Consider the following 24,718-nt stretch of genomic DNA (forward strand, 5'->3'; position numbering starts at 1 on the left):
GCGGGCACCGGGAGCGGCGGGTCCTGGGGTGGGACCCCCCCCGCGTCCCGGCCCCCGCGGGGGCATCGGCGGGGCGCTGCGGCCCCCGCCCCCGCCCCGGTGCTCGGCGAGCGGATGTACGGGCTGGTGGCCAACGTGGGGGAGCACCGGCGCCTCGTGCCCTGGTGCGGCCGCGCTCTCCCACCGCGGGCAGGGGGCAGGCAGGGGGCGGGCAGGGCTGCGGGCAGGGGGACAGGCAGCACCTGCGGCCCTGCTGCGGGGCGCTGCCCGCCCGCCCCCAGCGCTCCCCGCTCCCCGCCGGGTCCCCTCCAGCCCCGGTGCTGCCCAGCCGCGCCTGGGCGAGGCGGCGAGGACGGCGGCGGCCTTGGCGGGCGGGCGCGGTTGGGGCCGCGGGCAGCACGGGCCCGAGCGCGCCGCGGGAGCTGCTGCCGGCCCCCGGGAACCGGGCCCGGGGCACCGAGGCGGGCGGCGCTGCGGGGCGGGACGGTGCCGGTGGCTCCGCCGCCGGTGCGGGCGCCCCCTGGCGGCCCGGCGGGGCGGGGCGGACTGCGTTTCCCGTCGGCCCCCGCGGCGGTCACATGACCGGGGCGGGCGGAAGATGGCGGAGCCGCCCGGCGCCGCGGCCGAGGACTCGTGGGGGAAGGTGGGTCCGTTCGCGGGCGGGGCAGCGGGGCCGGGCCGGGGCCGGGCCGGGGCGGGCAGCTGGGCAGCGCTAAGGGCGCCCCGGGGGCTGCGGGCGGGGGGCGCTGGGCCGGGGCGGCGGCGGGGCCGAGGGCGGGCGGGGCGAGCGCCGGGGCGGGGGGAGCACGGAGGGCAGGGTCAAGGCGAGGGGCGGAGGTCAAAGGTCACTGAGCGGCCGGGGACCGGAGCTCGAGGGGCGGCGGGGGCTGCCTGGGCGGCCGGGGAGCGGGGCTGGGGGGCTCCGGGGGCCGCGGTTCGCCGCCCCAGCCCGGCTGACGCCTCTCCTCCCGCCCGCCGTGGCTCCGCCGGCCCCGCGCAAGGTGGACGCAGCCTACAGCGACAATGGCCTGGACTCGGGTAGGTGCCGGGGCAGCGCCAGGCCCGGGGCCGCCCCCGCCCGGTGACCGCAGCCGCTCGTCCCGAGCGCCACGGTGACGGCGGCTGCCTGGTGCCCTGTCCCCCCCCGCTCGCGCGCCCCGGCTTCGTCACTTACGCCGTGAAACCTCTCCTTCCAGCGCTCTTTATGGACAACGCTAGGAAAGGCAGCATAGTGTCACGAGCCAACAGCATCGGCTCCACCAGCGCCTCTTCTGTCCCCAATACAGGTAGGCCCGCGGGGTTTGTCCCCCGTGGCCGTGGGTCTCTCTGCTCACCGGGCTGCCCGTAGCGGGGCTGCCAGCTCTCGCCCCTGCGCCGAGGGCGCGAGCGCAGCGGCCTCTCTTGCCGGCCGGGCAGGATTCCCACCCCTAGGAGGGAGGGAAGATGGTGGGAAACAGCATCGGGGCGTTGTGGAGTGAGGAATCGGTCAGGTGGTGACGCCTTCCCGAGGGAGCTGCAGGCGTCTGCCCGGCTCCGCGAGGAGAGGGGAGGGGGCGGCAGGGGCCCTTGGAGCGCTTGGCCTGGGCCCAGCCTGCGGGAGCCGCCCGCCCCGGGGCACGGGGCTGCGCTGGGCCTGGCCGGGCGGGAGAGGGGAGCCCTCTGCGGCCTCGAGCTGTCGCCCTCCCCGTGCGCCTCAGCCCGCCGCGCTTCGGGGCCCACCGCTCAGGCGAGTTCTCCCCACGCAGATGACGAGGACAGCGATTATCAGCAGGAGTCCTACAAGGAGTCGTACAAGGACCGGCGCAGGCGGGCGCACACCCAGGCGGAGCAGAAGAGGCGAGACGCCATCAAGGTAACGCGAGAGGCTGCCTGTGCTGTCAGAGCGTAGCGACTCGCGGGTTCCCGGGGCCCTGCGGCACCCAGCACCCCGCTGTTTTCAGCACCTTCCCCTTCGTTTTGCTGCTGGATCTACCCTCCCCAGACACAAGTGTGCTGGGAGCCACTTGGCTCGGGCTGGCTGCGCGGGGGGAGCTGGGATGTGGCGCCTTTTGAACCCCCCGTCTCACACTGCTGAACTCCAATGCACACGCTCTGGCTCTGCTTCCCCACAGAAAGGCTACGATGACTTGCAGGCCATCGTTCCCACCTGTGAGCAGCAGGATTTCTCCATAGGCTCCCAGAAGCTGAGCAAGGCCATTGTCCTCCAGAAAAGTGAGTCTTGAGGGTGGGGAGAGGGAAGGGGGTGCTATCACCCCCCAAACGCCTCGCTGGAGCCCTGCAGCGTGGAGGCTCAGCACTTTGGGACCCTCTGGTGTGATGATGCTCTGGGGGACCCCCGGTGCCGGCCACCTCCACCCACCCACCTCCCCGAGGAGAATCAGGGCGGCCGGGAGCTGATGCTGCCCGGGCTCAGGCACCTTCTGTGGGGATCTCGGGGGCTCGTGTGTGCTCTCGAATCCTCACTCTGTATTTTCATGCTCAGCCATCGACTACATCCAGTTCCTGCACAAGGAAAAGAAGAAGCAAGAGGAGGAAGTTTCTACCCTCAGGAAAGACGTGATGGCCTTGAAGATCATGAAAGTGTAAGGGAAGAGCTGTTGCTTGCTGCCCTCCTCTTCCTGCTCTTTCCCCCCCCGTGCTTTCAAGGCTCCGTGGGCGCACTCCGTGCTTTGCAGGCAGCGTGGCACCCCGAGCACCCAGCCCGTCCCTGCCTGCTGTCATTGTTCCTCCTCCCGCAGCTCGTTAGTGTGGGTCTGTCTCGGGTCGGGTGGTGGAGTTCGGTCTGAAGGTGGATCCGAGTCAGAAAATGAATCTGCTCCCAGTGTCAGGAGAGGCTGCAGCTTCCCAGTGTTTATTTACTGGCAGGCTCTTCCCCAGACTCCCGGTCCTCCCCGTCCCCGTGGCGGTTCTCAGCGGGCAGGGACAGGCAGCGAGCTCTGCCCCGCAGCTGAGCGGAAGCCGGGGGTGGGAGGCCTCACTCTGCTGCTGAACGTGTTTCAGGAACTACGAGCAGATTGTGAAAGCTCATCAGGACAACCCGAATGAGGGGAAGGAGCAGGTCTCTGACGAGGTGAAGTTCAATGTTTTCCAAGGCATTATGGATTCCCTGTTCCAGTCCTTTAACGCCTCCATCTCAGTCACGAGTTTTCAGGAGCTCTCGGCTTGCGTCTTCAGCTGGATTGAGGAGCACTGCAAGCCCCAGGTGAGCGGAGCCGTGGGCGGGCTGTTGCGACGGCGGAGGGAAACAGGGCAGAGACCGTTGCGCCCAGCTGGAGCGCGGGGCCGGGCGCGGCTGTCCCCTCTCCTGGGGCCTCCGAAAGGGCAGCGTGTGACTGGTGCTGGACCGGGGCAGGGGCGTAGGGAGGATGGGGGACAGTGCCCGAGCTCCAGTCTCTCCCAGTCCAGCTGCTGGACTGGTTTGGTGCTGAAAACTGGCCGGGGTAAAACAGAGTTCAGGAGGAGAGTCCTGCCGGGGACGTCGCTCCCGCAGGACGCCTCAAGGTTTTCTGGGGCTTAAACCTCTGCAGGGGGCGGGCACTTGGGCAGGGCCGGGGCCCTGCCCTGCTGCGGCTGCCCAAGACCCCGCGGCCCAGGAGCAGAGGCGGGAGCCTTTCCCGTACCGGTGTGGCGGCGTTTGGCACCGCGTGTGCCAGCTCCAGTGCCACGACCAGGGTTGGTGCCTGCGGCACGTGCTCCAGGCTCTCGCGGGAGTCACTGACCGGGGATGGGCCCTTCCGCCGCTGGAAAGACTGACCGTGTCCTCTCTGCCCCAGACGCTGCGGGACATCGTGATCGGGGTCCTGCACCAACTGAAGAGCCAGCTCTACTGAGCCTTCCCGCAGCGGCGCCAGCGGCTCCGGGGCTGCCGCCACCTCCGCACCCACGGGGCCGGGGCGTCTCCTGCGCGGGTGCCGGGAAGGGCTGGGCCGTCTCCCTTCTGGCCGCTCTTAAAGCTTCTCCGAGTTATTTATTGTGTTAACTACGAAACCCAAAGGAGGCTGTGCAGACACCTCTGCCCGCAGGTGCTGGCACGGTCACTATTACCAAATATTTGTAGGGAGTTAGCAAAGGCAGGGAAAAAAGCGTGTGTCGAGCAGGGGTCTTTTAAGGTGCCAGAGTCTTTAGCTCAGGCAGGCGCGGCCGGGTTTGCCTGTGCCGCCGACTCTCCGCTGCGGAACAGAGCTGCTCCGTAAGCTCAGGCCTCCGCCACAGCCCCCTCTGATCCCGGGGAGGGGAACGAAACAAGAATGCACACTAAAAGCAGTTGGTTTCTGTTAAAACAGACCAGGAACGGGCTCCTCCCGTAACTGGGGGCTTTCTCGCACCTCCCTCTGAAGCAGCTCTTACGGGGCAGGATTTTTAGTTGCGTGGATGCTCTGGCTGACGGATGAGCACGGCGCTGAGCCGGCGGCACGCGCCAGGGCCTTGCTAAAACCCGACCTCTTCTGCTGTAGCCACAGTTCCCCTGACGGGGCGACAGGCGCGAGCTCTCTGCGCAGCTTTTCCCGCTCGCGCTGCTGAGCGCTGGAACGCGTCCAGCTTCATCGTCTTCGGGTTTTGATGTGGCCGTACCGACCAGGGAAGTGGTTTGGTGGCTGTAGCACAGTGCTGCCACGGGCTCTCGCTGCTCCTCCTTAGAACTTTTACGTGGATACGTGCGCATAATCCGCCTTGATTGGATTGTATTTTTGGTTTTATCAATCACTGAAATCATCCTGGCATATCACCAGCGTCAGCGTTGCAGACGGGTGCTCTCTGGGACACGTTTCAACCTCTCGCGCGCTGCTGTCGGTCTGGGGCACGGCTCCGGCCGGCACAAACGCTTCGCGGCGTGGCGCAGCCGCGGCCCAAGCGATGGTCGGTGGCCACACAGCGCGATTGTACCGGGCTCCTCCAGTGCAGTGACATCGGCAGCAGGATTTGTTCTCTGTAATCGCGTTCGCGCTCCCGCTCCAGGGGTAGTGGATATTTATTTTTACACCGTTTTTCTGCTGGCGATGAGGTAGCGCTCGGCTCCAGGTTACCTCCTTTGAACGCTGCAGCACGAGAATGTTTAAACTACTGCTTCTACCCCCATTTAGTAGCAGAGAACCCCTTCGGGGGGGCGGGCGTGTGATTTTTATGCAGAATTCTTCTTCAAACCCTGCCTCTGGGTGCCCTCTGCAATTCCAGGGAAGCCCCAGAGTCGAACCCTGCGGTGATGCGCGTCCCCACAGCTGCGTCTCGCCTGGAAGCTGTTGCTTTGCGATGAGGAAAATCCCCTCTGGTGGGCGGGCAGCTCGGGGCTCGGCCCGCAGCCGAACGAGGGGCACAGCCGGAGCCCTGGGGCTGCGCCTGCCTTGGGAGGAGGACGTGGAGTTCTACAGACCTCACATGTGAAAGCCAGATATTTTTCTATTGTGAAAAGTAATTAAATAAATTTTGCTGAATGTTTTAATAATTTTTTTGCTTTTATTTCTGTCGCTGAGTGCCCGGAGCCATCCCCTAGGGCCGGCCAGGTGGTTTCTGGGAGCCCAGCCCCGCCGCCGTGGCACAGGGTCCCCGCTCTGGCTCTTGCCTTCCCCACCCCTCCGAGCTGCTGCGCCCCAGAGCCCAAACCCTGCCCCGACGCCCTCTGAACAGAGAAAAACGCCACAGCAGAGCACGGCTGAACCAAAACCCAGTGTTTAATGGATCGGGGGCACACGTGCCGCTCCGCCACACTGCGGGACGCGGCTGAAATACACACCGAGCTCTGCAGCCGCAACAGGCGCTGGGGCATTCGCCTCCCCGAGGCGTGCGCTTCCTTTCCGTGCTGGAACACGGAGCACTACAGCCCCGCGGGGACGCCCGGCCTCGCAGCTCGCGGCCCTGACGGGCAGGAAGAAACACCACTCCCTCCGCAGGGGAGCCAGCGAGGGCCCGGTGCCGAGCCCCTCGCGCCAACCACCCCTCCGGCTGCAAAGCATTTCAAAACAAACACATAAATATGCAGGACCAGCCCGCGCCTTGCAAAAAGAGGGGAAAAAAACCACACCACCCCAACAGCTGAGTTTTGGCACCAGCTCCTCCTCCTCCCTGGGGCAAAGGCTCCCTCAGCACCTCACACGGCGGCCGGCAGCGTGATGTTATGGTCCTCGTCCGTCTCTATCCCCACCTCCTCCTGTACGAGCAGAGAGCGCCTCAGCAGGGCGCTGGCCCCAGCCCGGCAGTGCAGGCAGAGCCGCTGCAGCCACCGCCGCCGCCCTGGGGCTGCGGGGCCGAGCCCGGCCTTGGCACTTACGAAGAATTGCTTCTTGCTTTTGGGGTACCCCTCCAGGATGGCCTCCAGCAGCTCGGTCGCCTGGCGAGACAGGGTCGCCGTGAGGGCTGCGGGGCGGCCGTGCCGAGCTGCCCAGTGACCCCACGTCCCCGTCAGGGCGCCAGCGTCACCGCAGGACTGTCACCACTGCTGCCCACCCGCCCCGCTCGATGGCTCGACTGTTACCATTCGCTTCCTCCTCCGCCACTCCTTGCAGTACAGCTTCTGCTCGCTGCAGACCTGCCAACAGCAAGGCAACGTGAGAACCAAGCGGGCAGCAGCCGCCCCACGAAGCCGCCGCGAGCCTGAGGCGGGAGGCGCCTGGTGCCAGGGCCCCGCCACACGTCCCGGCTCCGCCCAGAGGTTATTTAGCAGCACCAGCGGCTCAGGAAGCCCCTGCGGGGACGCGCAGCTCCCCGTGACAGGGATCACCCGAGACGGGAAAGGGTGAATTGACCCAGAGTGGGTGACTGCCCGAAGCAAAGGCTCGCAAGGAAGAGGCAGCCCAGGCTGTTTCTCAAAGACGCCCCGAGAGCGGTCACCATCGCACGCACAGGCTCTGTGGAGCAGCCCGGGTCCCCCACAGCCCCCTGCCTGCGCTGTACCGGCGTCAGCCAGGCTGGCCACCGGGTGACCCGGCCGAGGGTTTGGTAGGACGGGCCCAGCCCCGGCCCAGGCTCTGCCCCAGGCACCTCTTTACCTTCTCTTTTTCTTCCGGAGTCACGTGGTTGGTGGCCGACTTAATCCTCTCCAGTTTCTCCGCGTAACTCGCGCAGTCCTTCCTCAGCCCCTCGACCTCCCTGGCCATCTCGGGGGTTGTCATGGAGCTGTTCAGGTCCCTCAGCTCTGGAAGGGAGGCACCGATCACCGGCAGGGCCGGCGGCCCGGGCACCGCTGCCCGTGCCCCCGCGGCGGCTGCTCGGGCGCACTCACCCGTCTCCATCTGCCGGCAGCTCTGCTGCAGCGCCTGCACCTTGGCGGAGAGCGCAGCGATCTGCCCATCCAGGCCGCGGAGCTCCGCGTCGCTGGCGGCCGGGAGCTGCTCCTGAGGCGAGGCGGCGGGTCAGCGGGGCCGGGAGCCAGCGGGGGCGGCGCCCGGGGCCGGGGCTCACCTGGTCGGCGAAGTAAATCTTCTGCTTCCCGTAGGCCTTCTCGCGGACGCGGCCCTGCTGCGCCAGCTGCTCCAGCGCCTTCACCACGGCCTGCGGGGCCAGCGCCGTCAGCCGGGGCGCCCCGCGCCCCCCGCCCCGGCCCCGGCCCGGCCCCGCTCACCGCCTTGCCCAGCCCGTGCTCCCGCTGCAGGTTCCCGAAGGCGTCCTGGGCGCTGTACGGCCGGTTCTGCTCCCGCAGGTACCGCAGCAGGACGGCGGCGGCGCCTCCTGCGGGACAGCCCACCGGTCACCGCGGCCGCCCGGGACCGCGACGGGGCGGCGGGCGCCCCCCGGGCCCCACTCACCGCCCGCCGCGGGGCCTTCGCGGCCTTTGCTCATCCTCCGCCTCCGCTCGCCCCGCTCCGCGGCGTGACGCACTTCCGGCGCGCCGCTCCTCTCCCCGCCAATCGAGGAAAAGGCAGCGAAGCGGGCCCCGATTGGCTGGGGACGCGAAGCCCCGCCTCGAGGAGACGAAGCTCCGCCCCTGGCAGGCGGGGCGCCTGGGAGCCCCGCCCCGAAGAGGCGGGGCGTTGTGGAGCCCCGCCCTCCCCGGAGCGGAGCGGGAGGCGGCGCCGCAGGGCGCTGGGGCGGGCGGGGGCCCCGCACCCCCGGGCCGGGCCCGCACCGGGCCCCCCCCCGCGCCCGGCCGCTCACGCTCCCACCCAACAACGCGTCAGCGCCCCCCGCCCCCGTACCGGTGCCGCCCCCGCCTTGGGGGCGGCGGATTTAGACAAGAACCCGCAGGGCACGGGTGTCCCTGCCGAGGCACGGGTGTCCCTGCCGAGGCACGTTCTTTGCCGCACAAACGCGACCGGGACCGGGTTCTACGGCTGAGAAACAGCGATGGGACAGCCGAGAGGCGCAGAGAGGCCCGGGGCCGCCCGGCTGCCGGTTTGCGCCCGGGGCCGCGGCAGGCACACAGCTCTGCGGTCACCGGCGGGGCTCCGGCTCCCACCGGCGGGCTCGCCCCCGCGCCAGGCTGGGCCCAGGGCCAGAAGGGAGCCGGCCGGGCCGACCAGCTCCACCTCCTCCCGAGACCCCGTCCCCAGGAGGCAGCGTCAGGGGCAGCGCGGCCTTGCCACCGCCCCCGCCCACCGCAGGAGCACGGCTGGGTTAGCAATGCGTTAGTCCGGTATTTTAGGAAAGCAACACAAGAGCAGCTGCCACACGCAGATGTTCTTTGCAGGACTCTAGTCATCACAGTAGATGTCTTATTGCCGTTACGTCTCTTACAAAATAGCATCACTAGAAAGCTGGAAACGGAGACGAGTGGTCGTCGCAAGTACAAACGTGGCCGTACACCGTCGCGTCCACAAGAGGAGCAAGGGGTTTGTTCCTACCCGGAGCTGGATATTGCTGGGAAAGAAGACTTGGATTCTGTGCACATTTTAGGAGCGGGGAGTGGTTGTCTCAAAGACAGAATGGCATCGAGTCCCAGGCCCTGAGTCTGGGGGAAACCAATCCCGCTCTCCTGGTCGCGCATCAGCCCCCGCAGGTCGGCTTCAAGATTGTCCTTGGCAATGCTGAGGCGGTCTGACCGGCGGTCTCGCGCGCTGCGGACGCCGGATTTATTGTCTTAGGTGAGGAAGTTTGGAGCAAGCAGCATCCTGGCAGACAGTGCAGGGCAACGCATGGGCGATTGTGGAGCTATCACATCAACGTCTTTTCCCTATGAATTACCAGTGTAGTTTATTTTAAAATCCAAGCGAGGCTACAGAGTCACAAGTCACAGTGGTGTTCCTAGCCAGGACTGGCTGTCACGTCACTCATACTCACACAGGAGACGATCTAGATAACTGTGCAAGGCTTTTCCTTCCAGGATTCCCCTCCAGGATGCGCAATAGAAAACCAGAGGGAAGCGGTGGGATTGCTTACTGGCCCCGCGAGCCAGCAGGATCCAGCTGGTTCAGCTCGGACTGATCCAGCAGTTCAAAGTCATCCCCTTCCGCATCAGTGTCCAAGTCCGAGCTGGCCGTTCTCAGGTAAGTCTTTGCACCTCTCTGGAGATTGTCGCTGCGCGAGGAGCCGGGCTGAGGGGCTCCCGACAGCGCAAGCTGTATCATCCCTCTGGTGACAAATCCGGCTATGTTGTTAGTAAGATTCTGTACAGATGGCAGCGCGCCGGATTCTTCCTGGTCGTAAGGGAGATGCAGATCTTCTGTTACTTGTGGGCGGTAAGCCAGACTTGGGATCCCAATGCTGGTGTCGTCTTCATCATCTATGCCAGTTGCTTCGGGGTTTATGGAAGGGAAGTCGGGGAGATCCCTGGCAAAAGATTCTTCTGGGTCGCTGTGACCGTCCAGGTCTAGAAGAGGAGAAAGTGCTTTGAACATACGGGTACACGCCAAATGCCCTGCAGGCAAGGCCATTACCTCCCCGAGACAGACTGTCTCTTGTCATCTCACAGACCAAACGCTCTTTAATCTCCCCCTCACACAGCCGTTCCGGATGCCTGCCGACCTCCCAGTTCACCCACAAGGCAGGCGGATGCTGAAGCAGACACCTTCTGCCAGAGGAACGCTCCCCCTCCCAGCCCTTGCACTGCAACCTGTATCCCTACAGCCAGGGACTGGCAGAGCTGGATCTGCCTTTGAAGAGCAGCTCTCAGTGCTCTACTAAAGCACCACAGGAGTTAAGGAAGCTCAGTTCTGAAAAAAACAGGCACTTGCATCTCATCTTAGCCAGCAAGACAGACATCAAACAGCTAGACCTCGAGGTCAGAAGGCAATGAGTGCATCCTCCCTCCCAGCCATCGCACGGCGCCTGCTCAGCATCCCACGCCCTCCAGAAACTGCCCCGTTCCTCTCACCTTCCGATCCCTCTGTCAGGGGAGTCTGGCCCCTGGAAAGGTTAAACATCCCATTTTCAGTATAGGAAACCTCAGCATCCGAATGCTCCGAGTCAGAGATGGTTAGTTCCTTGGCGACCACAGAGTCATCCAGCTGTGAAACAGGAGATAAAATTGAAAACATCAATACTGGAAAGCTTATTCCTGTGCCTCAAGACAAAACACACGACCAAGTGGCCACCAGTTAAACCCAGTCCTCGTGGGCGGCTGGTATCTGGGGCTCATTTCACACGTTGCTGCCCAGCCTAGGAGACTGTAGCTGGTACAAGCAGCGCTGGACGTACGAGTGAGGCAGAATAGGAAGGACCTCTCTAAAAGGAGAATATCCTCATCTGATTTTCCATCACAACTCAGCTACAACGTGCTGGATTCAGGGCCACGCACTGCGTGGCCACGCAATGCAGCGAGTTTGTTCTGTTGGGCTGAGCTCTTCTATTTCAGAGACGCTTCATTACCTTGGGGCAGAATGCGGCAAGCTCCTCTTCGCTGTCACTCCCGTCATCCACAGCCTCCTGATTAAGGGATCGGCGTCGCACTGCCAGAAACCAGAGTCAAAGCTTATTACTGCTGCTAGGACAGGGGTCTGTGCAGGACCAGCCTTATGCCCAGCAGAAAAACCCTAAACTGGCAAGCCTGGACATAACATAACACAGCATGCTTTGTTCCACAGCAGAGCAACGTGATCATTTCTGACTTGGGCTGCTGCAGATCTTTTGCCGAGATGAACGTGTTTAGCAGCTACCTTGCACTGAGTCCTTCCTCTTTTTTTCAGTGCAACTGCAATATGGAACACACAGTTCTGGCAGCTGAGAAACGGAGCGGCTCGGCACCGTGAAGAGCTTACGCCAACTGCTAACTGGGAGACGCCTGCGGAGGCAGAGCTGCCTCACTTCCTTCCCAAAGCGGCTGCAAGTATTTGCCGAGGGCGTGGAGCAACTGCCATGCCACACACGCAGCCCCATCCCGCTCCATGGCCAGGGGCTCCGTTCACAGGCTGCTTCAGGTACCAAGGGTCAGAAACACGGCACAGAAACTTACGTTGCTTCTCCCGCTGCTTTGATATCATGTAGCCTCGAACGCTGAAATCCAGCCGCTGCAGAGCTGGCTCCAGCTTCATGTACATGCGCTGCCCCAGTCTGTGGTATACAGCAAGGGGCCACAGCAGGATGAAGAGCACTGAGGTAAGTGGGAATGCTGATTAGAAGTTTGTTCAGGATGCTGCTTGGCAAACATCTTGCCCATTTTGTGATGCAGTAGCACACACACGGTATGCAAGATCTGAGTACCGAAGGCAATGCTGCGGGAGGCAGTTAGAATTGGTGCAATCACCTCTGCCAATTCAACAAAACTGAGAGGCCAACCTATTAGTGCTCAGATCTGTAGTTACTAAGCACTCAAACATGTTCTCTCTGGACCAGAGACCTTAGAGTCCTGGTCAAGAACCACCACATTGCAGGCAGAATGTACTATTTTAAGTTTTAAAGCCATTCACACAAGCTTTCCTTTTGAGCAGAAGAGCCCCGTCTCTCAGACATTCAGATCCCACTCATCTCTACCCGTTTTCACCTGTAAGTCTGTACTGGCACAGAGATCTACTTACACAGCAGGTATGAGAGCAAGAGTCCAGGGATATACCGGCCCAGGACAGCCAGGAAGGTAAAGACTCCACACACTAGAAGGCAAAACTGGAGACATGGGAGACAGTGAGTTTCCAAGGTCAAGCAGTGGATTCAATCAGTTCTTGACCATCTTGTTCTCCGCAGATTCTAGGCCAAGTCAGAATTCTAACAACAGTGAAGCCTTCCTAGCGTTCAGCTACCCCGGGCTAGGACTAGCGCAGACACAGGAGGTATCTGGCTTCAGAGCGACAGGCAGCATACCAGGGCCTCTGCCTCAGAATACGAGGAGCTTCCCAAAGCAGGTACGCTAAAAGCAAGGAAGAGGCTAAAGACAGAACTCTTCGAAGTGAAAAGGACAAGGACAGTACCACCATGTTACAGGTTCCTCTTTGCATAAGCCTCAAAAAAAGAAGAAAAAGGGGGAAAGAAAAAAAAGCTTGACACACTTTCTCAAACTGTTAAAATCCAGCGAGGGAGATGAGTGTGACAGACACTTTAAAAAGCTAGAAACCTCCAGAAGGAGCAGCTACATTTTCACTTCACTAGTGCGATCAACATGCCGACACCCGTTTTCTCCTCCCTCCTCCACAACCTGATTATTCTGCCTGTGCTCTCTATTCCACTCCACGTTGTTGTGGGATACCTCCCGTGGTAACCTCCCACGTCTGAACGCGTTCAGCCAACGCTGGACGCCACCACAAAGGGATGCTAGCGGTCAGCAGAGGCTCCAGACCAAACATTTTATTTGCTGAGGTCTGTACATTCTTACCTTTCCAGGGTTTTGCCTCTTGAAAATGAAGAGATTACTTAAGAAGTTGGTCCCAGTCACCCATCCTTCAGCCAAATGGTGACAGAGTTCTGGCACTCCGAGCAGCCGAGGGTGAACGTATCCCCAGCTGCAGCGAAGGGAAGAATTTGGGAACAGATATTACTGCATCGTCGTCAGTGCAGAAGTCGCTTGTTCCAAACGTTTGTCTCAGTACTACCTTCTCTTCTCCCCCAGCTGCTGGGCTCTAGAGACGAGGGTCAGACTGCCTTTCAAAACACCGCCGTGCCAAAAGCCGCACTTCTACAAGTGTCCCAGTTCTCCCATAGCAGCTAAGGAGCAGTAATTTCAGTCATTCAGTCTTTTGGCTTAGACTAGTTTCCAAGCTACCGGAGGGAAAGGGCAGCGCAGAAGCAAATCTATTTGCTTTTTCTGCATTTATTTGGTCAACTGCAACCCCCAAGAATTCAGCACGAGGTTTACAAGCAGCCTTGTACCTTACTCAATATATTCAGTTACTTTGGAGGCATTGTCTTTGGCAAGTTCTATTAGTGCTTCTTAACTGCTAGTCACAAGTACTCGAAGGTTAGGAAGAGTAATTCCTTTTGTACTTGGGCCTCTTGCAAAAAAAAAAAAAAAATTGTCATTTGGCAACAGCTCAAGTGATTTAATCGGGAGCTGAGCATCCAGTGCGGCTCGGCGGCACCGGCGGGCAGAGGTGTGCCCAGAGAGGGGAAGGTGTTATTAGTAAGACAACACCCCAACATTTCTCAAGCCATTATTAATGCTGCAGTCAGGTCATAACTATGCAGTAACAACTTCTGGGACAAGCCTATAAAACATTCCCTACGGAGTCTCAGAAGACTTCATTATTTAAAAAAAAAATGTCGTTTTCTGCTCCTGGAAGCCTGTACAAAAGGAATTGCTAAGGAATTGCTGTTAAGGCAGCACCTCTAACTCAAGGGTGCAGGGGGGAAGCGGCAGGGGAAGTTTTACAACCCTCAAGCAAGCGTTATTGGAAGTCAGCATGAGGCAAAGATTAAGGACAATATAATGGCTTGGGCAAGCCAAAAACGTGTCCCAATGGCTTGACGGAGTCCAGGGCTCCAGCCTCCCTCCACTAAGTAGCTCCCTTCTCCCCTTCCTTCCTCCCTCAAAGAGCCAACATTACAAGCACACGCAGGTAATAATTACACGGTATCACAGCAAAGTACCAAACAGCAGAGGATTCAATTAGTTTCCTACCTCTCATTGTCTAATTCGTCAGGTCTTGCCACTAAAATATTAAGAACAGACACTACATTAGTTGCAAGGAATTTGCCATGAGAATGCTTAGCTCTTGGGATTTAAGTAAAGCTTTAATGAGCTGGGGAATACCTGGAAAAGACATTAACTGTAACTAAGAACCAGAGATGCATCGCTCCATAACACATTTTGAACGTGTACGTGTGACAGTACAAGACTGCGACAGAATCTCCTCGCTGCTCCTCAGTATTTGTTGGACATTGTCTGGAGGCTGCTCCGGTTACAGTGACAGCTATTAGCAAAAACCAGCACTTCCACCTCCCTCCCTTCCCCTGCACACACCCTGACGGTGAAGGAAGAACAGCTTGCTTACCGAGAGGCATCAGAGATTTAAGGTTTTTTGATACTTTCTCACTCAGGCTGGGATTTGAAAAGTGACCCAGGGGTGTACCAGTTACCCTGACAAACCGAAACCGAGGTTATGAGGGAGCTAGGCAGACACTTCCTCATCGCTTCAGCTGCAGAGCCTGAGCCAAGCTGCTGCTAGAAACTGAGGAAAGCCTTTAATGAGGCTAGAAGAACTACTGAGAACACGAGCTGAAGCAGAAAGCTGGCAGTTGTACTTGCTAGTTAGTCAGGGAACCCCCTCTGAGAGCGTGCAAACCGTACACGCTGCTTCACAACCAACCTGTCCAGGCAAAGCCAAGGAAATCCTGAGCTGCTGCGAATGGCAGTATTCGTGAGTACATTGCTATCACAAGTGACAGATAGAACCGCTTTGTTTACTGAAAGCTTTAGACTAACTTCGTTAACGGCCGTTAAGGTGCCTCTCCTTTCAAAGAAATCTCTACTCAACAGCAAGGCTGGGACTCATCTTCATCCTAAAACACAAAGCTGGTTTATTACAGATGCTGAGGAAAAACCCAGACATATTCCACGTGTGCTTCAGTCTCTTGCTCTTGCACTGAATGCTCGGAAGGTGAATCACTGCTTCAAAACCTGCGCTAGTTCACGTACACCAGATGTTTCAGGATTATGAGACAAATACCAGTGTCACAAGCACGAAAAGCTCTTCTTATGTTTATATAGGTTAGGATTTTCCACCTCCAGGAAGAACATGCCTACAGTGTTCTTGCCTGCTTCTAGACTCACAAAGCAAAAACTCCAGGATTTTAACTATTTAACTCCAGGCGGTGCAGAGCCTGTCTACCTCTAGGGCTAAAAACAGCACTTGATTTGCTGGTATCAACTCAAATGTTGCAACTTACCTCCAATTGCAGGCCAGATTCGGTTCTTCCACTGATCTAGGCAAACTACTATTATAAGGGTAAACGCAACCAGGAACAGCAAGCGAAGGGAAGTCAGAGCAAAAAACCTACAGGGAAAAACAAACGAATCGGTACCGACCAGATCTGTGCGACACGCACAAAAGGGATAACACAAACGAACTCAAAAGGAATCAGTCGCTCAGTAACAGTTATAGCCAGAGAAAAGCGAGCCAGCGCTAATCAGGCAGCATCCCGCCTGCCCGAGCTGCCTGGCGGGGGCTTATCAGCCCTCAGGCTGCTTTAGGGACCCTTATCTGCTCCTGTCAGTTCTAGCACGACAGCCGGGCTTTACAGAGGCGAGCAGAACCTGCTGCCCTTCCTCCACCGTTCACAGCACAGTCTGGGGTTTCCTGATCAGTTTTATGCTTTCGGGTAACAGGGAAACACGCGGAGAGGGACAGAGCCGAAGCAGACAGCAACACTTCCAGGCTCCTTCTTGTCTGCTGAAACAGCTCACGGACCCAAGCTCTTCGGCCGCCGCCCGGCTTCCACCTCCGGCCGCGAAGGGCTCCCGGCCAGCGCGGGGGGCCCGGCCGCCCGCAGGAAGCGTTGCTCCGCGGGGCTGGCTCACCCGCGGCCGGAGGGGGGCTCCGAGGGGCCCCGGGCGTGCAAAGAAACGAAAAACCTCCCGCAGCCCCGGCGGCTCCCGCGCTACCGAGCGGCCGGGGGGGAGCCGACCCGGGGCTGCGGGCCCCGGGCGGGACGCGCCTTCCGGCACGGGGACGGCTCCGCCGCCCGGCGCCGGGCCCCGCCGGGGCGGCCCGCGTCCCGTCCCGGCCCGCCTCCCGCCTCCCCGCCAGCCGCCCCCCGCTCACCAGAAGAGGCCGTGCGCCGCCGCCCACCACAGCGCGCTGCGGCCCGGCCGCTCCCACACCAGCGCGGCCTGCGCGGCGCTCAGCAGCGGCTCGTAGGGCCCCAGGCGGCCCCGCAGCTCCGCGCTCAGCGCCTGCACCCGCCGCTGCCGCTCGCCGGGGCCGCCGGGCCGCGCCGCCGCCATGGCTCCCTCACGGCATCAACATCCGGCCGCCCCGCGCCAGCGCGCGGCCGCCGCCTACATGGCGGCCCCCGCCGCCGGAAGCAGCGCCGCGCTGGGCGCCGCCATCTTGGCGCAGACGCCGCCGGCTGCCAGGGCGCCGCGAGGGGCGGGGGCGAGCGGCGCTCGGCCGGAAGTGGGCCGCGCGCACGCGCAGTGCGGTTGGCGCCGGGCGGGAGCCGCGGCGGGGCGGCGGGGAGGCGGGCGGAGGAGCGGAGCGCAGCGGAGCCGAGCGGAGCCGAGCGGAGCGGGGCCTCGGCCGCGATGCCGCGGGAGATCATCACCCTGCAGCTGGGCCAGTGCGGCAACCAGAGTGAGCGGGCGGCGGCGGCGGCGGCGGCGGGGCCGGGGCGGTGCGCACCGGGCGGGGCCGGGATGCTGGGGGGGCGTGGGCGGGGCCTGTGGGGACGGGGCGGGGCCTGGTGCGGGGGGCGGGGCGTGGGTGCCTGGGGCGGGGCGTGGTCTGCCGGGGCGGGGGCGGGGCCTGAGGCGGGGGCGGGGCCTGCTGGACCGGGGATGCTCCGGGCTCTGCCCCGGCCCCGGCCCGGCGTGGGGGCCCGGCCCCGGCCCGGCCCGGCCTTGCCCTGCCTCGGCCCCGGCGTGGGGGCCCGGCCCCGGCCCGGCCCGGCTGACCGCGCCCCCCCGCAGTCGGGTTCGAGTTCTGGAAGCAGCTCTGCGCCGAGCACGGCATCAGCCCCGAGGGCATCGTGGAGGAGTTCGCCACCGAGGGCACCGACCGCAAGGATGTCTTCTTCTACCAGGTACTGCCCCCGCCCGGGGCCGGCCCTGCCCGCTCTGGGGCGTGGAGCGGGCCCGCTGTGCTACGGGACGCGCCTTCCCGCCTCGCCGGGCCGATCCCTGCCCGGATGAGCGCAGGCAGGGCTGGCTGCGACTGCTCCGGCTCCCCCCAGCGTCCCCTCGTTCCGGGACTGGTGGGCTGACGCCGACCCCGGGCTGGTGGGAGCTCCTGCTGGGCTGCGGGGCTCCTCTCTGCGCTCCGGTTCTGGCAACAGATGCGCGGCGGAGGCGGAACGCGAGGCCGGGGCTGCCATAGGTAGCGCCTTACGTAGCCGCCGGGAGCGCGAGCCCATCGGGGGAGAGCCGCCCCCTGCGCGGCGTTCAGGGTGTGCTCCAGGGCGCATAAAGATGCTGCAGCACGGACAGGCCGTACATCACACGTTTCCCTTCCTCCTCCTCCCTGTCAGAGGCCGGCTGTGCCGTGCTCTCCGGCGGCCAGGGGGTGGCACACGCACTCGCAGTTTCTCCTGCAGTAAGAAGCGGCGCTGAGCTGCGACTGCATCATGACCTTACTGCTCCTTGTTAAAGGCAGACGACGAGCACTACATCCCGCGAGCCGTGCTGCTGGACCTGGAGCCCCGAGTTATCCACTCCATCCTGAACTCCCCTTACGCCAACCTCTACAACCCAGAAAACATCTACCTGTCTGAGCACGGAGGGGGAGCTGGGAACAACTGGGCCAGTGGCTTCTCGCAGGTAACAGCTCTAGTGCTCCTGGGCGCAAACCCAGGGCAGCTCGTTAGGCGTGAGGCTTTATCGCGGCTTCCTCCTGTCAGGCTGAGTACGTGGTTTCGGAAGAATACCTCATCCTTCGGCAGGGACTTACGCCTGATGCTTTGTGGCACCCTGGGCGCGGGGTCACGTTGCCAGCCTGACTTGGCTTCACACCAGGCTTGAGGAGCTGTTCTCCGTTTTCCGTGGGAAAGGAACAAATCCTGGTCTGGTCTTTCTTGCAGGGAGAAAAAATCCACGAAGATATTTTTGACATAATAGACAGAGAGGCTGATGGGAGCGACAGTTTGGAAGTAAGTAAACCAGGGGATTTGGATCCGGTTGCCCTGCATGGTGTCTTCAGAGCCAGGCTGCTGTTTCATAAGGTTGAGCTCAGCCCTTCGGTGTATGCAGACTTCCTCAGTTTCCTTCTGGGTGCCGAGCAGAGACCACGTAGAGAGGGGAGCTAGGGAAAGGAGATCTTTCCCATCACTACATCTGCCAGGCTTCCCCAGAAATCTTCTTACATGTGCTCAGCGGGGCATTTTTCTGCCCCAAATACTGCTTGCATCGGGCAATTCCTGCAGGATAGAGTCTGCAGGAGGAGTTCCAGGCATTATGGTGCTTTTTCCTCTCCCTGTTCCCCCTCCCTCCCTTGCCGCTGCCCCGCGCCAGCTGAAGCAGTTCGCACGCTGCCTGGCCTCCAGCGAAGGCCTCGCGGGTAGGGAGGGCCGTGCTGGAACAGGGCACTGCTGCCCCTCCGCCTGCAGCAGGGGAGGGAGCCTCAGGCTGCCAGCGGGACGGCGGTCAGACCCAGCGTTGCCGAGTGCTTTGAAATCCATGGAATGAGTGCGGGCAGCCGCAGCTTCATTTTCTCTCCAGCCGGGTTAAAGGGGCACCAGGGGTACCGACAGCTCTTCGGCTGCTTTGCCGTGTGCCTCCGGCAGGACCTTGGCCACCGTCCATGCGAACCCATTTCCTGCGCGTAGACAGACGGGGCTCCCTGGTGTTTGTGTCAGGCTGTCACATGGCAACAGGAGAAGGGAAAATGTCATTGTAAAATGAGTCGGCAGAGGATCCAAGGGCCCGTTGTGGGACCTGCAGCAGGTGGGAACTGCCCTGAAGTCAGGTAGAGGGACTTTGGCCTCGGGCACTCTGGAAGGAGGGGAGTGGCATGGAGGGCCCGGGGAAAGGGCTGAGGACGTGTGCCTCCGTTTTGTGTGACCAACTGGACGCTGAAGGTGACGTTGGAGCTATTCTGAAGGCTGTTCTGGGGTGGGAGGAATCCAGGAGGCTCCTGAGCAGCAGTTGCACTTTGTGGTGTGTGCAGAGATGTGGATTCCACCCACGCTGGCAGAAGTGGCCTGATGAGCGTGTGGCTGTCGCTGCGGTCTGGAGGAGCCAGGGCTGACCTCCGCTCCGTCCGCAGGCATCAGCTCCATGCTCGCAGTTGTCCCAGGGAGAGCCCTCGCCCCGGCTGGCGAGTCTCTGCCGGAGGTGGTGGCCGTGGCACAGCGTGCCTCGCTCTGCCCGCTCCTGGGGCTGAGCTGGACCTTGAGCTGCCTGCGTTCTGCTTCCTTCCAGGGGTTTGTGCTTTGCCACTCCATTGCCGGTGGAACGGGCTCCGGGCTGGGCTCCTACCTCCTGGAGAGACTGAATGACAGGTGAGCATCCAGCCCCGTCCCCTTCCCTGGCTGCGCGGCCCGGCCCAGCCTGGGCACCCCGCCAAAGCGGGGAGCTGGAGAGCGCTGACTCAGAGCCACCGCCCCCACCCAAACACTGTCTTGTGCAATCCCTGGCACGCTGCCCGGGGAAGGGATGGCTCCTGATATGCCTGGGGACTTTAGAGGCTCTGAAAGTGGACTTGTGCTGTCCAAACTCTGCCTTCCCTCAGCCGTTCCTACCAGGCAGCTGCCTTCTGACACCCTAACTGTGCAGGGCAGGGTGGGAGGCTCTAGCTGTGGGCTCTGAGCTGCCATCCCTGCCTGTTTCAGCTTGCAGCCTCTTGAAAAGGCTTGTAAGCAGCTGCTTAATCAGCCTGCGGATGGCTCAGCCTCGCCTGTAGCTCCGTCTGGCAGCCTGCTCCTGTACTGCTAGGGTAGGCACTGCCGGGACAAATTCTCTCCCTCCCTGGGAGCCGGCTCTGGCACGCAGCGCTGGTGACTCACTGCTGTCCTGAGCCCTGGAGACTGCAAAGGGAGCTTGTGGGAGGAGGGAGTGCTGGCTTGGTGCTGTTAACCCTTGAGATGGCTGGGCTTTCTCACCAGGTATCCCAAGAAGCTGGTGGAGACCTACTCGGTTTTCCCAAACCAGGATGAGATGAGCGATGTTGTAGTCCAGCCGTACAACTCTCTGCTGACGCTGAAGAGGCTGACTCAGAACGCTGACTGCGTGGTAAGGGTCCCGCTGCGCGTCAGGCCAGCAGTGCCACCAGCTCCTGCGTGGCAGCCCTGTCCCCAGCCACTCAAAACTGCAGCTTTTCCTGGGGCAAGTGCCGTAGCTGCGTGGGGCGAGTGTGTGCAATGTGCCTGCAAAGCCCCGGCCGCAGCAACGGGTGCACCCCAGTCCAGAAGGACCGAGCAGATGTGGTGGCTCTGGGGACAAGGGCTCTGCACGAACCCCTGCTGAGCTGTCCGTCGTGGCATTTCTGCCTCTGGGATCCAGCAGATTCTTCCCATGGCAGCGAGGACTGGCTGGGCTTCCCCTGCATAGCTGCGCTGCAGCCTTCTACTTGAACTCAATTCCAGCATCGCGTTCAGCACCCACAGTCCCCAGCCAGGCAGCATCTTCAGCCTGCACCAGGGCCTTCAGTCAGGTCCTAACCAAGACGCTGCTGGTGCCTCCCAGCTTATCTCTGCATGTGGCAGGGCAAGAGCAGCCGCGCCAGAGCTGCTGGGGCTGAAGGTTGCTGCGAGGTGCTGGCCCAGAGGCAGTGCTCTTTGAGAGAGCGCTGGGGAGCGCAGCCAAGACGGGAGGGAAGAGCTTCCATTGACAGTGTCGGTTACGCTCCACAGATGAGTCAGCTTGTGGTTTCAAGTGTCTGCCACCTGCCGCGGAGGGCTCTGCCAGGCTGCCGTGCTCGGGGCCTGTGCTGGGCGGTCCGGTGCCCTGGGACATGTGGCCAGGGCTGCCCTTCCTCAGGCTGCCTCCCAGGCTCTTCTCAGAGCTGGTTTTTCTCTTGCAGGTGGTTCTGGACAACACAGCCTTGAATCGGATCGCAACAGACCGGCTGCATATTCAGAACCCATCGTTCTCTCAGATCAACCAGCTGGTGAGAAGGGCTCTTCCCTCTGGAGAAGCCAGCACGGGGCTTCCCCGCTGTCTTTGATTCAGTCCAAACCTGCTCTGTGGGCTGGGCGCGATGGTGGGCAGCCTGGAGCCGTGAACGAGGGTCCTCTGCCGGACGCTGACGCCGTCCTCTCCCCCAGGTCTCCACCATCATGTCTGCCAGCACCACCACGCTCAGGTATCCTGGGTACATGAACAACGACCTCATCGGGCTGATCGCCTCGCTGATCCCCACCCCCCGGCTGCACTTCCTCATGACGGGGTACACGCCGCTCACCACGGACCAGTCGGTAAGGCAGCCCACCAGGCACTCCTCCCCTTCCCCGGGGGCAGGAGGACCTGCCACACTCACCTTGTCACATCCGTCAGTCCCGCGGTCTTGGTCTGAGCTGTAATTGCCTGTTCCAAACCCCAGGCCCGTGTGCCCATGCTACATGACAGCCACGTGTGATACGAATCAGACGTGAGCAGGCAATCATGCTTGTGCTGGGCTACCTGCTGCATGGATCAGGATGGCTGCAGCAGCTGTGGGAGGGCCGCCAGTATCTGATCTGACAAAAGCCACCCTTAGAAACGCTCGGAGCGAGCCCAGCAAGGTGGCCCTGCCACCCCGGCGGGCCACCAGCCCAGGCCGTTTGGGTCAGAACACTGTTGATCGTTGTCATGCCAAGACTGATGGTGGGCTCCAGGTGTCAGCCCCTTCCCGGGGCTTGATCTGGAAGGGGATTGCCACCCCTCAGCTGCATCGAACACTACCGCTCGTGTTTAGCTCGTCCCCAGCCCGCACCCCCTTGGCCCCCCCGGTGAGAGCGGGGCAGTTCTGTTTTGAGAGGCACTCACCTGCATTGGCCGCGTCTCAGTTCTGCTGGGAGCTAACAGCTGCTGTTCTCCTCTCGTGTGCATTTCCTCAGGATGTTGCTCAGAGAAGCAAATCTGAAAAACTGCTGGCTCTGAAAAGGGTATCGAGTGTGTGATCTGTGCTCCCAGGGAGGAGTGTGGGGAGGGCTCAGCCAGCAGCTCGGTGCCTGGCGCGGGGCTGCCACACCACCGAGCTGTCCTTGCCACGGGCGCTCCTTCGGGTGCCGGCCCTGGCTGTGGCCCCTTGGCAGGCAGCAGCCAGGCAAAGCCCTCAGGGAGCGCGGCGGCCGGTCTGCCCACGGGCTCAGTGTGGGGCGAGGTGGGGAGGGGGTGCAGCGGGGAACGACGCCTCTCCTGTCCTCCATCCCTGCTCCTTGCCTCAGCAGCGGAACAGGACAGAAGTTTGAGATGAAACGTGTCCCCGTCACTCTGGTCTCGGCTGAGCTTTGCCCCAGCCCCTGCCGCACTGCCGGGGGGGGCAGCTCAGCGCCCTTGTGCCGGGGCCTCCGCCAATGCTCCGGTTCTCAGCCTGGCTGCGCCTGTTGTGTGACTTTGGGATTTCCCTGCCCTGCATGCGGCTTTGCACGTGGCTCCATCCCCGGGGCAAGGGCTTCTCTGTCCAGCTGCCCTCCGTTCCTGTGTGCGTGTGCAGGGCAGCGGGAGGGCAAGGGAGCAGCACGCCCACTCCCTCTGACCCCCGGCTGGCGTTTGCAGGTGGCCAGCGTGAGGAAAACCACAGTCCTGGACGTGATGAGAAGATTGCTGCAGCCTAAAAACGTGATGGTGTCCACAGGGCGAGACAGGCAGACCAACCACTGCTACATCGCCATCCTCAACATCATCCAGGGGGAGGTGGATCCTACGCAGGTGAGCTCCCGTGGCCATTTCAGATGCTGATGGAAATGGCATGGCCTGCCGGGGAAGGGCACAGTCACCGTCTCCCTGTGCGGGGACCCTGGGGTGAGACTGAGCGGTGCCTGAGAACTGGCTCCAGGTTGCTCCTGGCCTCGTGGAAAGGCTGCTGTCCCTTGCCGTGAGCAGCCTCCCTACCTGCTGTTTGCTGAAATCCACCTTCCCGAGGCCATATGTCATGCGAGGAGCAGCTCCTGGCTCTGCTGGATCCAGGCCGCTTTGCCCATCACCCTGCTGCCCCTTGCTGCTCTCGTCCCGCCAGGTTCACAAGAGTCTGCAGCGGATCCGGGAGAGGAAGCTGGCCAACTTCATCCCCTGGGGTCCTGCCAGCATCCAGGTGGCTTTGTCCCGCAAGTCCCCCTACCTCCCGTCCGCGCACCGCGTCAGCGGCCTCATGATGGCAAACCACACCAACATCTCCTCGGTGAGTGCCTTCCCTCTGGCACCGGGGCCCCGCAGCTGCAGCTCTGACGTCCTTTCAGTCACAAACGCATCCTCTCTGGGGCTTTCACAAAGCCACGGCAGGGCCTGCAGATGAGGGGAGGGCAGGCAGCTCCCTGCTGGGGCACAGCAGGGCTCAGGTCTGGGCTCCCATCAGTCCTGCTGCACCCCTGGTGCCGCTCTCCCAGGAGCAGGCTGCAGCAGGACTCCCGCTCCCTGGCCAAAGGCAGCCTCGGAAGCACGAGCTGATCCCGAGTGCTGGCTGGGCGCAGGGTAGCAGCTACTGCCCTGCCTGCCTGCAGCTGCCTGCCTGCCTGCTCCTAGGCAGCAGCCTGAGGAGGGTGGGCCCCCTCCCTGCCCCGCGGGATCCCCGGGGAGCTCTGGCCCGTCTGACCGCTGCGCTGCTCTCCAGCTGTTTGAGCGGACGTGCCGGCAGTACGACAAGCTGCGCAAGCGAGAGGCCTTCCTGGAGCAGTTCCGCAAGGAGGACATCTTCAAGGACAACTTCGACGAGCTGGACAACTCCCGGGAGATCGTGCAGCAGCTCATCGACGAGTACCACGCGGCCACGCGCCCCGACTACATCTCCTGGGGCACGCAGGAGCAGTGAGTGCCCTGCCAGGGGATGGGAGGGTCCCACGGCCGCCTCCACGCACGCCGGCAGGGCTTGTCTCTGCCGTGCCCACGTTTAGCACCCCTCAGCGCTGCCCGGCCGCGGTGGAGTCCTCGCACCGGCTGCACGCACACACACACACCGCGCTGCGCAGCGGAAGCGGCTCTGCAGGGAGCAGCGCTGCCCCTGAAGACCCTTGGCGGGGGACAGCCTCCGCTCCACCACGTGCCCTGGCCCAGGACAGGACTGGGGCAGCTGCGCGCTGTGCTGGTAGGGAACCTCTGCCCGTGGGAGGAACGCTCGCTCGGAGGAGGAGGAGAGCAAACCCGGGGGCTTGGAACAGGCCTGGCCTGAAGAGTTGGGTGCACACAACCCCTGTGGCCAAAGGCTCTGTGTGGCTGAGCTAGTCCTTGCCCTGGGCGGGAGCCTTGTTCCTCCTTTGCCAGATCAGGCCTGGGGCACAGGCTGTATCTATATTTTTGTAGGTTATTTTGCTTTAATAAAGGCTGTTCCTGCACTGATGCTGCCTGCGCAGCTCCTGGAGCGAGCGGCCGGGCAGGGAAGCAGCTGCAGATGCTGGAGGGCCAGCGCTGCCCTCGCCCAGCTGGCCGGCCCTGCCGCGCAGCCGCAGCCCGACAGCGTCCCGGCTCGGCGGGAGCGCTGAACCGGGGCCGGTGCTCACCGGCATGTCCCGGTGGTGCGCGGGGCTGGCCCTGCCCTGGCCGAGAGCCAGCCGGCAGCACGCTGTCTGGGCCCAGGCGGCACCGGGCGACTGCTGCGGCAGAGCCAGAAATACTGGCAGGACCTGCCGGCGTGGCTGACCGGGG

At 62.4% G+C, this 24,718-nt stretch overlaps 4 protein-coding genes across 7 annotated transcripts; 2 read left to right on the plus strand and 2 right to left on the minus strand.

The window, feature by feature from the left end:
• The first annotated feature begins 556 nt into the window (after positions 1 to 556).
• MLX (MAX dimerization protein MLX) lies at positions 557 to 5,499 on the plus strand. 2 transcript variants are annotated; one of them, XM_082332125.1, is made up of 8 exons: positions 582 to 643; positions 1,002 to 1,038; positions 1,197 to 1,286; positions 1,746 to 1,852; positions 2,112 to 2,211; positions 2,483 to 2,582; positions 3,001 to 3,202; positions 3,774 to 5,499. In XM_082332125.1, the coding sequence occupies exons 1-8, from the start codon at positions 599 to 601 to the stop codon at positions 3,828 to 3,830; spliced, it is 738 nt and encodes a 245-aa protein (XP_082188251.1). In that variant the 5' UTR covers positions 582 to 598; the 3' UTR covers positions 3,831 to 5,499. The 2 variants fall into 2 exon arrangements, with proteins under 2 accessions (XP_082188252.1, XP_082188251.1); XM_082332126.1 differs by lacking the exon at positions 1,002 to 1,038 and having other exon boundaries at positions 557 to 643; positions 3,774 to 5,458.
• A 149-nt stretch (positions 5,500 to 5,648) lies between these two features.
• Positions 5,649 to 7,857, minus strand: PSMC3IP (PSMC3 interacting protein). Of its 2 annotated transcripts, none has more exons than XM_082332128.1 (8): positions 7,737 to 7,857; positions 7,553 to 7,659; positions 7,393 to 7,482; positions 7,214 to 7,325; positions 6,981 to 7,126; positions 6,467 to 6,520; positions 6,263 to 6,322; positions 5,649 to 6,142 (listed from the first exon to the last, which is right to left on the minus strand). In XM_082332128.1, the coding sequence occupies exons 1-8, from the start codon at positions 7,768 to 7,770 to the stop codon at positions 6,083 to 6,085; spliced, it is 663 nt and encodes a 220-aa protein (XP_082188254.1). In that variant the 5' UTR covers positions 7,771 to 7,857; the 3' UTR covers positions 5,649 to 6,082. The 2 variants fall into 2 exon arrangements, with proteins under 2 accessions (XP_082188254.1, XP_082188253.1); XM_082332127.1 differs by having other exon boundaries at positions 6,263 to 6,369.
• A 762-nt stretch (positions 7,858 to 8,619) lies between these two features.
• On the minus strand, positions 8,620 to 16,324 carry RETREG3 (reticulophagy regulator family member 3). Of its 2 annotated transcripts, XM_082332123.1 has the most exons (9): positions 16,053 to 16,324; positions 15,178 to 15,284; positions 13,910 to 13,940; positions 12,668 to 12,794; positions 11,880 to 11,964; positions 11,318 to 11,455; positions 10,735 to 10,814; positions 10,241 to 10,373; positions 8,620 to 9,736 (listed from the first exon to the last, which is right to left on the minus strand). In XM_082332123.1, the coding sequence occupies exons 1-9, from the start codon at positions 16,232 to 16,234 to the stop codon at positions 9,303 to 9,305; spliced, it is 1,317 nt and encodes a 438-aa protein (XP_082188249.1). In that variant the 5' UTR covers positions 16,235 to 16,324; the 3' UTR covers positions 8,620 to 9,302. The 2 variants fall into 2 exon arrangements, with proteins under 2 accessions (XP_082188249.1, XP_082188250.1); XM_082332124.1 differs by lacking the exons at positions 15,178 to 15,284; positions 16,053 to 16,324 and adding an exon at positions 14,598 to 14,696 and having other exon boundaries at positions 8,648 to 9,736.
• A 120-nt stretch (positions 16,325 to 16,444) lies between these two features.
• TUBG1 (tubulin gamma 1) lies at positions 16,445 to 24,387 on the plus strand. Its single transcript, XM_082331879.1, has 11 exons — positions 16,445 to 16,583; positions 16,919 to 17,031; positions 17,597 to 17,764; positions 18,025 to 18,093; positions 19,364 to 19,443; positions 20,047 to 20,173; positions 20,964 to 21,050; positions 21,208 to 21,357; positions 22,640 to 22,792; positions 23,100 to 23,261; positions 23,691 to 24,387. Exons 1-11 carry the CDS (start codon positions 16,535 to 16,537, stop codon positions 23,886 to 23,888), a joined length of 1,356 nt encoding a protein of 451 aa, XP_082188005.1. The 5' UTR covers positions 16,445 to 16,534; the 3' UTR covers positions 23,889 to 24,387.
• Positions 24,388 to 24,718: the final 331 nt, after the last annotated feature.

The sequence above is a fragment of the Platalea leucorodia genome, assembly GCF_965183815.1.
Source record: "Platalea leucorodia genome assembly, chromosome: 22".
NCBI classification, from domain to species: domain Eukaryota; kingdom Metazoa; phylum Chordata; class Aves; order Pelecaniformes; family Threskiornithidae; genus Platalea; species Platalea leucorodia.